Source organism: Mercenaria mercenaria, chromosome 10, assembly GCF_021730395.1.
Source record: "Mercenaria mercenaria strain notata chromosome 10, MADL_Memer_1, whole genome shotgun sequence".
NCBI lineage: Eukaryota > Metazoa > Mollusca > Bivalvia > Venerida > Veneridae > Mercenaria > Mercenaria mercenaria.
The window spans coordinates 64,408,558-64,421,000 of NC_069370.1; the positions used below are offsets into that span (position 1 = coordinate 64,408,558).

General features: G+C 34.4%; 1 protein-coding gene across 1 annotated transcript in view; it reads left to right on the forward strand.

The window, feature by feature from the left end:
- The first annotated feature begins 1,017 nt into the window (after positions 1-1,017).
- LOC123561395 (glutamate decarboxylase 1-like) overlaps positions 1,018-12,443 on the forward strand; it is a 35,168-nt gene continuing 23,742 nt past the window's right edge. Inside the window, exon 1 of the mRNA XM_053553236.1 lies at positions 1,018-1,719. Coding sequence (XP_053409211.1) covers positions 1,626-1,719 — 94 coding nt within the window. The 5' untranslated portion in view covers positions 1,018-1,625. The remainder of the gene's footprint in view (positions 1,720-12,443) is intronic.

Genomic DNA, 12,443 nt, shown 5'->3' on the forward strand with positions numbered 1-12,443 from the left:
TTGTAAAATACGGTAATCTGTCGGAAAAAAGCATATGTATACGATATCCAAGAAAAAATATCTGTCATTGTTTACGATTTGGACAGAAATATCCATCACGAGGACATCGGGCGGTAACGAGGCTTCTATCCGGACAGATATTATTATTCTGTCTGCTACTTCAGTTGTTTTGCGATAAAAATAAATACATGTAAACTGTTTGTTTCAGGCCACAAACTACGGCTTCCTTTTGTTGTGGGCTTACTTTGCAAACACGTGGCTCTGAGGCTATGTTTTTGGTGCTCTGTGCTTCCCAGAAATCAATCATTACCTATTATCTTTTGTCAAGTATTGACTGGATATATTATAGCATTGGCTTAGACCTAAAAATTGTGTTTAGATAAGTGGCTCATATCCGTTCATCTTTTTAGCATATTCTAGCTGAATCTAGATAGATGGACGACCATCAGTTCTGTTTGGACTGACTTTCAATACCCAAGATAAATTTCAGACCCGATAGTTTCTGAGGAGCTAGGAAAAAATAGTCAAGCTTTCATTTATTTTACACAAAAAAGTCAGTTATACATTCGTGTAAACTCTTAATTCTGTAAACAACAAAAATAACCAATTGAATAATTAGATATATCGGCATTATTTCCAACCTACGCGGCTTTATGAAATCCTTTATTTGGTCAGCACATGCAAATTCTATCCAATTTACAAGCCGACAGCTGTGTCCAATATTAATCCTGAACAGTCAAAATTTTGACAAGATTCATTCTTAATTAAGAATTTTCTTATTTATACAGGCAATTTCTAGCGGCACTCTTCAACCTCTCTGGTAAATTTGCGAAACAATTAAGTAGTTTGTAGTCAATTTTGTACACAAAAACAATCCAATTTCGTCGACTCTGGGAACACTTAATGAAATGCGTTTCGAAATAAGATTATTCTATGACGTTTGAAAACTGTATGTAAATAATTTTCGTGCCTAGTTATCACTCAGAAAGGACTCGGTTTTCATCTGTGCCGCTATGCGAACGAATTGTTCTTTTCTTAAGATATCAGGTGATTTTGTTGTATTTTAATGTTAAAAATATTTTAAATGCTAAAACTGAGATGTTCTAAAATACAAATCACAATAAGTCAATTTAACGGTATTATTTTTGAAAAGTTGTTCTTGCTCATCTTATTTAAAATAATATGGATCAATATATTTATAATCATCAAAAGAAACAAAATTTTAATAGGCAGAAGGAGACACTGTTTATATAATTTTATGCACCTTACATTTATTACTTAATTTTAAATGCGCTATTATCGTAACCTACACTAGATCCAAGTCTGTCACTTTTTACAAATTAATCGATACTCTTAAAAACTAACAACGGCTACGCAGTAGTATTTACGAAAGGTATGTCAAGGGAATAGACCTGACTTTGTGTAGAAAGCGAGGATATTTTGACGTTTGAATATCAGGCTAACAGTCAACATCCGCTTTTAAGGGGACGAAGTGATTTTAAACTTCAGACAAAACAAAACAACCAAACAGTGACACCTCTTTTAAAGTGGACATAAACATTGTTGGAAAAATTTATTTGAAAGTATACTGATTATAAAATAAAAAAGTGGAACACCAACAGACAATGGACAACCAACTACAATATGCTGCAGCAGACAATAAACTCGCCAACGGCAAGGAGCATAAACTGCTTCATGATGCGCCTCCTACTGAAAATGGTATGTGATACTTTTATGCTATACCACATAATATGCCGTAGATACATCGTTTTACCGTTATTTATTTTTGATACTGGAACTACAGTCAAATACAAAATAGACAAAATTAATGTTTACGAAACAACGTTTCATTTCACCTGCTATTATTTTTCTTTTTAAAAATTGCATGTAAATAAAACGCGGGCCACATAATAACAAGTCAAAAGAGATTTTTTTTCAGAAAGTTTGATACATGTACGTATCATTCGGACACTTGAAATCTTAATACGTTTAATATTACGTAGAAAGAAACTATAAGTAAACGGGTGGTACAGAATAGAGTACATTAAAACATCTAAATAAAAATACCCTCTTTTCATTTTTAGCTCACCTGAGCACGAAGTGCTCAATGGTGAGATATTGTTGTCATTGGTTTAAACAATACTTTATTAATCACAATTCATTTCCAACAAGTACATATATTAAAAAGGCATACAGGATTGAGCAGGAAGCTGAAAGCTTATTTGAAACTCTCTCCTTAAATTTTTACGTTTATCATGTTAAATCACGGTACCTTATAAATAAATTGATAATAGAAATTGCTTGCAGTTTATTCATCTACATTTGTTTTATTCTTATTATAGGTTTTGAAGTAATAACCATGATACGCGCATGAACGGAAAAACAAAGCAGAAAATAATATAACGTTAAAGTAGTAGGTTGTCAATATATTAGTTGTTATTGTTGTCATTGATTGTCCGTCGTCCGTTAACACTTCCTTTAAATAACGTCTCCTTCTAAACCACCAGGTAAATTTTGATGAAACTTCAAAGGGATGTTCCTTTGATTGTCTTTTTTTAACCAATATTCAAAGAATTGAATTTCGTACAGAACACTGGTTTCCATGGCAACCAGAAGTAACATATTCAAAAATCTTTTTGTCCAAACCTATAGGTTCTACTGTAGGGCTTTGATATTTGGTATGTAGCATTACCTATTGGTCATCTACCAAGATTATCTAAATTATCCCCTTAGGATCAAATATAGGCCCCACCCTGAGGGACACATAGTTTATATATATAGACTTATTTAGGGAAAACTTTGGAAATCTTCTTGACTGTACAAAAACACTTGACCTAGGGCTTTGATGTTTGGCATGTAGTATAGTGTAGCAGTCTTTAACCAAGATTGTTCAAATTATCTCCCTATAATTAACCAAGTTTAATATATCTCATCGTTGAATAACCCCTTGCAGAGGATGATACAGCTGTCATATAACAGAAACGTGCATTGAAATCTACCAATAATTGTCTTTGTAGTTTTATAACAATTTATGTACAGTCATTATCCTACAATTTGATTGCTTATTTTGTAATAATAAAACATTAATACGCCGCCTACGCTAACGGTTTAAAAAAAATCTATAATAAAATTATAATACAATGTCAACATTTGATAAACTGTCGGTTGAGAAATCGGCACATTTTCAAGGCTAAACGCTTTTGAATAGGACCATTTGTATAACACTGCAGACGTAATTTGTCACGCGTAATATTTATAACGTTATTTTTCAGATATCATAGATATATCTTATAACTGTACTTACTAAATGTATGGAATTATCAGTTATTTCATGGTCCCAATAGTGTAGAAAATAAAATACCGTATAAGTATTTTTTACTGCGAGAACTTTATTTCTGCGTTTTCTGCGGAAGACAATACGAATACGAATAATTTATTCAAGCATGGAACATTTCATGACAATGTTTATAGCCTACACAAAAATATGTACAGTGTAAACATAGTTCTACGAAAATTTGAAACCAGATGGTACAAAAAGAACTTTCAGTAGAGATATATTTAGTGAAACATTACCAGTAATATATAAGCAATAAGTTTCAATGTTTTAACAAGACACGAAATCTATATCAGAGTTGTTACTATCTTGGGAAACCCTAAGAAATACGTAGTTTGTTAGCAAAACATAGGAATTTAGCCAGGTTGCAAATAACTTTTCTAGATGTTGCAGACATCATGGATTCAAATTTATTCAATGTGGGCCAGTGACATAATAAGGTTTAAAAAAACTTTGTTCTTAAATCATGATAATGGGGGACAAACCAATAAAAAATGGTAATATACCTTCCTATTTCAATACACAAACTATGAGAAGAGACACGAAAGCGAGGTAATGCAATTCTATACTTATTCTTTGGGGTTATTTGTAAATACTTTCAAAGTCAAAATAATGTTTAAGAATGCAAAACGACTGTAGTCGATATACCTGAATACCACTTCTGTAGATAAGTATCAACGATTCTTTGTTTAATTGCGTTTATAGGCATATCCATAGAAGCTTGTTCTGGCAAGAGATACAAAAATCCATGGTCTGATAAAATGCTTTTGATTTGAGTTGCCCAATTTTTACCGTTATTCAGTATCTATTTTTAAAAGTTGATATATTTTTTAATTAATGATGATTCCTCTTGTTTTAATATCTTTACCCAGTATTTGACTAATGTTATTTTACGATATACAAAATGGGGAAAACGTCCCAATTCTCCATATAAAGCTGCTAAATTTGTCGATTTTTTATCTCTTAAAACTCGTTGTAAAAACTTTGTATGAATTAGTTCGATAACGGTGGCTTCGTGATTGCCCCATATTTCAAAACTGAAATTAAGTATTGATCCCACAAGTGAATCGAATAACTTACTTTTCTGAAAAATCGACAATTCTATATTATTGAATATTGAAAAAAGATTATGTAAAGCAAAGGAAGCGTGCTGTGCAATTTTGTTTACTTCTAAACCAATTACCGTTTTTGAAAAGCGTGAGTCCAAAATATTCAAATGTCTCAACAATATCTATTTTACAATTATAAATATAAAAATCATTTTGCGTATGATGTCGACCCTTTTTGAAAATCATTGCTTTCGTTTTTGACGTATTAATTTTCAAGCCCCAACGTGTACAATAGTTTTCTATGTCTTTAAGCATTGATTGTAGTGTTTCCGGAGATTTCGCGAAAAGGACTTGATCGTCTGCAAATAATATTAAGAACAACTTTAGTTCATTAATTGTAAATATATTGTCAAGGTTCGTGTTAATATTATCAATAATATCGTTCGCGAAAAACATAAAGAGCAGAGAGGAACTCGGGTCCCCTTGTTTTAAGCCTAATCGGGAATCGAAAAATTCTGAATAAGTGGAATTATATCTTACATACGCTTTCACTGAAAAAATACATTGACCGGACAGCTTTGACGAATTGACTGCTTACATCTTCCATTAATATTTTTTGCCACAAAAAGTGATCGATCTATCTTGTCGAAGCACTTTTCGTAATCGATAAAGATGCAGTGAAGTTTATCCCCGCTGTCTAAAACCTTTGAAACTATTGAGTGGAACAGAAAAATACAGTCTACCACTAACTTTCCTTTCTTAAATCCAAATTGATTTTTTTTTTTTTGAGATTTTTTCATATAATACTTTTCGGTCCACTCTGTCAATCTGTTTAGTAGAATTTGTGAGTATATTTTCGCTATGACATTAATAAGCGTTATCCCACGATAATTTTTAGGGTCATTTACATCCCCCTTTTTAAAAACTGGTGTGATGATGGCTCTATCCCATGACTCTGGATATTCGCCTTTTGTAAATAACCTATACTGAACAGCAAAAGTAACTATCCAGATGTATAACTTGGGTATTTGTTAATAAAACATTTAAATTTATAAATTTGACTTGTTTTCTTCATACTACATTACACTTGAAGAACGTAACATGTTCAATTGAAAATAATCGATCAACCGTGAAGTCATTAGTCCCAAAATAGCCGTTTTCCACGAAATTCTGGCTATATCTTCTGCGCATCTGCTGCAATTTGATTCAGTCATGTCATGCAACCAACACTATTTTTTTAACTTTATGCTGTTTTTTCGAGTGAGTCAAGCATCAATGTTTCCAATGACAAAAAAGAAATTCGCAAAGAAAATTTTTAATTACAATATTACGCACAAACCTACTAAAATAAAACATTTTATATAAATAATTAACAAAGAATAAGGTTTTAGTGCAATGTTTTTGCTTCAAATACACACTAGAATGCACCATTTGCCGTTCTCACATTGATAAATAATCAAGGGGAGGATACACCAACCCCCATCCCCATTACATCTGTGTACTACGAAAAATGCCCTAGCTAAAAAAAACTAGTTCACACTGCAGAAGCACAGTGTGGTCTAAACATAACTAAATACATCAAGTACTGTGCATAGTGCTACATGAACCCAATTAACATTAAACATTTTGACTTGGCCTAATATGTCACTGTAAAGATGTAATACTTGTATTTCTCTTTTTCTGCTCACCTGTCACTACGTGACAAGGTGAGCTTTTTTGATCGCCCGTCCGTTCACATTTCCTGTGAACATGATAGAGGCCACATTTTGCAGTCGATTTAAATCAAACTTGCACACAACTTGTATTGGCATAATATCTCGATTCCTTATGAAAACTGGCCAAATCCCGTCATGGGTTTCACTGTTATGGCCCCTTAAAGGGCCTAAATTTGCTATTTTGGCTTTTGCATCTATATAGAGAATTCATGGTTTGATTTAATACTTGCAAAATATCTTTAACAACAATAGATATTGGATTCCATGGTGAATCCATTAGATCAAATTATAGGTTCCGGAGTTACGGCCCCCGATTGGCTCCTGAAAGAGCCAACATTTTTACCTTGTGAACACGACAGAAGTGACATTTTACAGTTGATTTTAACCACACTTACAAACAAATTAAGTCACAGTAAGATCTCGGTTCCTTTCGAATCATGAGTTCTAGAGTTACTACCCCTTAAAGGGGCAAAATTTTCTATTTCAGCCCTTTCAGCCATATAGAGGTTTCATTTAGGCTTTGATCTGCTACAAACTTTCACAGAATGTTTATGTTGACGATTTCTATACCAAGTTCGAAACTGGGCTATATGGGGTCAAAATCTAGGTCACCCACTCAAATCAAATGAAAAGCTTGTTAACACTCAAGAGGCCATATTTATGATCCTATCTTCATGCAACTTGGTAAGAATGTTTATCCTGATGATTCCTAGGCCAGATTGGAAACTGGGTCATGTGGGGTCTAAAACTAGATCACCACTCATATCGAAGGTAAGTCTTGTTAACACTGTAGCACATTTATGATCATATCTTCATAAAACTTGGTCAGAATGTTTATCTTGATAATTCTAAGACCAAGTTTAACAGGTGAGCTATATAGGGTCGTCATGACCCTCTTGTTTTATGCAAACCATGTACTATCATCATACAAAAAATGAATGAGTGTCCCTGATTTTCCATATCAAATGACAAACATTCACTGAGTCAAATAAGTGTGAACAGAAATTTTAAACAGTGTACCATTTGCCATTGAAAAATAAAATGCCCTACCTACAGATTGCACTTATATTTAGTAGTAGTATAAAAATCCAAATACTGATCTAGAGTAAGGTTTAATATCATTTGTCTACAAGTGTAGGACTATCGTTATAATATTTAAACATCTGTTTGGCAACAGATATATGTCGTGGTGTAAAATGAATAGCATTTCTTTTGTTTGAGTTTACATCAATTCATTTTCAAAAGTCCTAAAGTTATAAAACTGATGTAAATCTTTTTCATTCTGAAAAGTAATAGTTGGCATGTAAACAATTCGAGGGGTAAGAAGCACTTAGACTTCTTTCGCATTCACCCCCTCGAATTGTCGACTTTTCACTATAACCAATATCAATACTTATTGTCGGCGTTTTAACTTCTCTGCTAAGTCATAGGTAAAAAAAATCTTTAAATTTTAAAACTGGGGACAGACCAAAGTCTTTTACTAAAACTTTTAACCAGTATGTTCGATACCAACTGACATGTACAATCATACACAGGGGCGTAGGGACGATTTTAGTATTGGGGCGGCAGATGGGGTGGTTTTGGGAGGGGTGTCCCCCTCCTATGAACAGGGTCCGGGGTGGCCCCTGGAAAATTTTGCATATAGCTAGAGTAAATGGTGCAATCTGGCGACTTCTTGGACTGCTCAGTATCTGTTGAACATACTCGTTTTTTTCGAGTTTTCACCCCTAATTACAGTTTACTATGTTTAAACACTGTAATGGCGGTACGATGTTAGATACGGACAATGTCTTGCCAGGGTAAAACCAGTAATGTCTAAGTAGGGGATCGAGCACAAGACCCTGACTTAAAGGGGTAATATAATCCTTATAGCATTTTAGTCATTAAATGGCATTATAAAGGTAAAACGCAATTCATTGTTTTCTTTGAACCATTGATCGCGGGTTGAATGAACGGACTTCAGGGTTCTTTTTACAAAACGATCGATTTGGAAATGCAAAAATCCTTTTATATTTTTATGTAGAAGCTGTAATACTTGTTAATTTAACTAGATCTGCAAAATCTATGAGGATTTTTCTACATTTGATGCGTTGAATCAAATCATTAAGATTGGTTTCTTTGATATTTCGAACAATATGTTTAAGTGTCAAAATATTTAATTTAATATATTTTATGAAAAGTCATCTAAAGATCCCGATTTGCGTTTGTGATTTACTCAAGATACTTACCATTGTCGGCAGAATTTGAGACACAACATTAATTACAAGTGTCTATAATCTGTTCGGCAGTAAGCAATTAAATACGATTATCGCCTATAATCCGAGTCTGCGGGGCGTGAAAATGCCGCGGCCTTGGTCGTTGCGGATTATCGATTTTGTACAATATAGAGATAGGCCCTAAAATTTTCAATGATAGAAAAACATTAAATGAAGTCTAGAAATTGATTTCCAAGTCCTTGAAATAACCAAAATTGATTTCACAAATGTGAAATTTATGATAGTTTTGTTAATATCAATTACAGAAGTTTAAATATTTAATTTAAAGTTGTGATCCGCAAAGAATGACAACTGTTGCCTTGGGCTAGTACTTATAAGCAGAGATATCTATTAGCTTACTTCCCTTGCAATTACATAAATGAGTGGAAAATGAAAATGGTTTAAGACACAATATGATACTTTTTTGCACAACAAAAACATTTAGGATTTATTCATATGTATTTGATTTACCCCTCCAAACCTAGTTCCTATGATTTTGTCAACTTACTTATGGTGAAAAAAATAACTTTTAACAAGCTGATAATAAAATGAAATACCAGCAAGTATTTTATAGTGCAGATAATACAGTTTTGTTTGTATCAAAATGTCACAATAGAATCACTTTTGTAATACAGAACACCTGGTAGGATTAGTAAGGTGCAATTATATTGATCTCTATTTCCTATGCCTATACAATACCCTGTCACCTAGGTGATCTAGGAAGGTGTCAGCGATATGACAAAATTCTGTGTACATATCAGTCGCCGATGCACTTCATGATAAATGGAAGACCGCTGTATTTATTTTCAATTATATTTTCTAGCCTTTTCAGAAATTTACGAGTTCGGCATTTCGCCGCTCCTCGAAATATTGGGGCGGCGGGTGCCGCCCCTGCCGCCCCAGCTCCTACGCCCTTGATACAATGATACGACAGCATCATGTATTTTATTATGTCTTCCTGTACCGCTTAACCATTTCTTTGCCAGTGATGGCCTCGAGTAGTCAATAGCGTTTAACCAGCACAAAATGCACTCGGTGACCCCAATACATATGTCCGTTGAATGATGCAGTAATGTTGCCATTTTGAAATCGGTCGGGCGTGGAGTGATGCTTTATAAACCAGCTTCAGGCGTATTTTGTATCTAGTGATGATCGATATATTGGCAACCTATATAGTACTAAAACTTACACGGATGAAAGTTAATGTGCGCTAAAGTCTTAATTTCAATAGGATTCTTATGTCTGACATTGCTACTATCTTTCATATTCAGTGTTACAATGCATTTATACATTTCTTAACCTATATCACAGATGAATCAGAGTATATATTGACCTTCATACACTGAACACCTGAGGTTAAGCACTTCTTTCAGCTATAAACAACAAGTCAAATAATATTGAATTCTATATTTTATTTTTTTGTATATATACATAAATTCACTACACAGTATATGTACATAAGAAGACATATACGTATTACAACTGAACATATACAATGATGAACTATAGATGTATAGAGATAAATCAGTCGTTTTAAAAGCAATTTCCAGTGTATGAAATATGTATATCAGTTGTAATTACAATGCATTGCTCTCACTCTTGTCTTAGTAGCCATATGGATATGTGAGGTAATCTGCCCCGATTACCCGTTTGTTTAATACTATCCTGTAATCCTTTGCCTCTTGTCTTGTAATAAGTGAAGTGTTAGTGATATCTCGACATATTTTTGTATCCAAAACTTTTACAGTGTCAACATTCGAACTTCCCGTAACCATTTCAGCAACGGTTTCGTAATTGATTTTGAGAGCATTTTTAAAATTAAGGGTAATCCCTTTAACTTTGCAAAATGCAGTAAATCCGTTCTTATCACCATACAGAGTTTTAAACGCATAATTTTTTGGTCCACCTGTTACGAAATGTGTCATTTGATTTCCAGAAACTTCGTCCGTCAAGTCACCTAAATAGTCTCCAAGAGGTGGTTTCCATTCACCTCGTTTGGAAGTAAATGTGATGGAATCAGTGTCACAGTAAAGGACACGTTTTCCAAGGTGTTGTAAATAGCTGTAGAGTTTCAATCTTGCCTGAGCTGTGGTATACGCCGCTAAGACAACATTCGTTCGAGTTGAGGCGTCAATGAAATCTTCATTGTACGTCCAGTCTATTTGAACAGACTCCTCGTTCACAAATCTTACATTTTTCACGTGCTGCTGTTCGCTCGTCATGAAGTCAAAAAACTCATTTGTTTCTGTAACGTAAGACGTCTGTGTCAGATTTGTCCGCTGACCGAACTTTCCCCAAAATGAATTGAGCATCAGCTTAGCCAAAGACCGAAGACCTGGATTTTTGCATATTTTGCTATTGTCCAAATGCACCCCTTCTTGTTTGTAAAACTTCTGAATATATAATTGCTTATCCGTGTCATTTTTACACCACTCTGGCCATCCGCTTGCCTCCTGTTTGATTTTAAGAAAGGTATTGACATAATCCGTGAAAATTCCACCACATTTAGAATTCGGATCATATTGGGATATATCTTTAAAATGCCAGACTTCGTAAAGTTTGAGTATTCTGTAACCTTTCGACAGGGCCTTTTTGACCTCATCTGTAACCCAGGTACCCATGAATACCCTGTCATTATCAGCGTGCTGACATGACGATGCGAATATTGTTCTGCAGAGAGTCTACATAGACTGAAGATCAGTTTTCCATTTGATTTTAGAGGTAGGACAGGTAGGTAAAGACCACGAGGTGGTAAAATTTTACATTTTACAAGACCTTCGTATTCAGTTATGTCCTTGAAATTTTCAGTGGAAATTTCGGGGTGTCCAAGCGGAACTTTTCCAGTTTTGTTTATGAAGGGATACAATGAGGTAACATCGTAATAATTTATCTCTTTTGTATCGGAGGCCTCCTCATACAATTTAAAACCTTCTGTTCTACCACCGTAGAAGGCATCTCGAGGTTCAAGTGGATATACAAAATCCAACGACTGTATAAAGCTACGTAAATGTTGCTTTGTCTCTATTTCTTTCTTGAAATCACATTCCCACATCGAGACGTATGTGAAACCTTTCGCTTCTAAGTAGCGTTGCTTTTCCAAAGTTTTGGCATAAAGCTCGCCCATTGTCATATCTTTTATTGGATTTATTGTGTTTGCTGTATAACATCGGTTACAACCGTGCCAAAAATCGCCATGAAACTCTAAAACAACCTTTTCCCCCTTTTCCGTCTCATAGTACCCATCCACCTTATAAGGACCAATTTGCTTTTCCCCTTGATTTCTTCCATGCTGTATGTATATTTTCTGCTGATGTGATACATATGCCAGCCATTGGTATGCTAATACAGACCGATTTTCTTCTGGCCTGTATCCATGTGGTGGTATTATACCGATACTTTCGTGTTGAAGGAAGTTCCTGCGGAAGACCAGATTACATGCCGAAGCGATTGTTTTACATTTCTCAAAAGGATCTATACCTGGCATTTCATACTTTTTCGTTATTTCCTTGAACAATGTACGAAATTTCAAACAACATTTTCTCAGAATGTCTACATCTGACCGGCAATATTTCAAAAGTTCATGTTGAAAGTCATACTTGTCATTTTTGTGCATGTCATACCAAATAAGAAACTTCTGTCTTTTTTCAGTCTTCATGCTATCTGGACAATAATACCTCAAGTCTGGTAACTGTGAAAGGGTAACTATTTGATTTTCTCTCCGATTAAAGAGATGAGGGAAATAACCTTTGACGAGTTCCGTGACACCGAATGCTTTTGGCATGTCAGCTAAAGCCATGGGAAGAAAGTTAATTGAATCTATAAAACGTATCTTGCAAATGGGAACCTGGATGGTCATAAATTTTGTCCCATTAGTTACCACTTCCGGTAGGATGGCATTTTCATGAAGATATTGCAAGACCGGATAACTATCGTATCCCTTAAAGTTGTGGCAAATCACAGTAGCCCCGACATTTTGTTCAGAAAATAACCATTTACAAAATTCCTGAGTCGTGTGGTCGCCTTTGAAAACGAGCTCATTTTTCCCGCAATGACTACAAAATGAATCAGAAGAAACGTGATTCTCCATGCA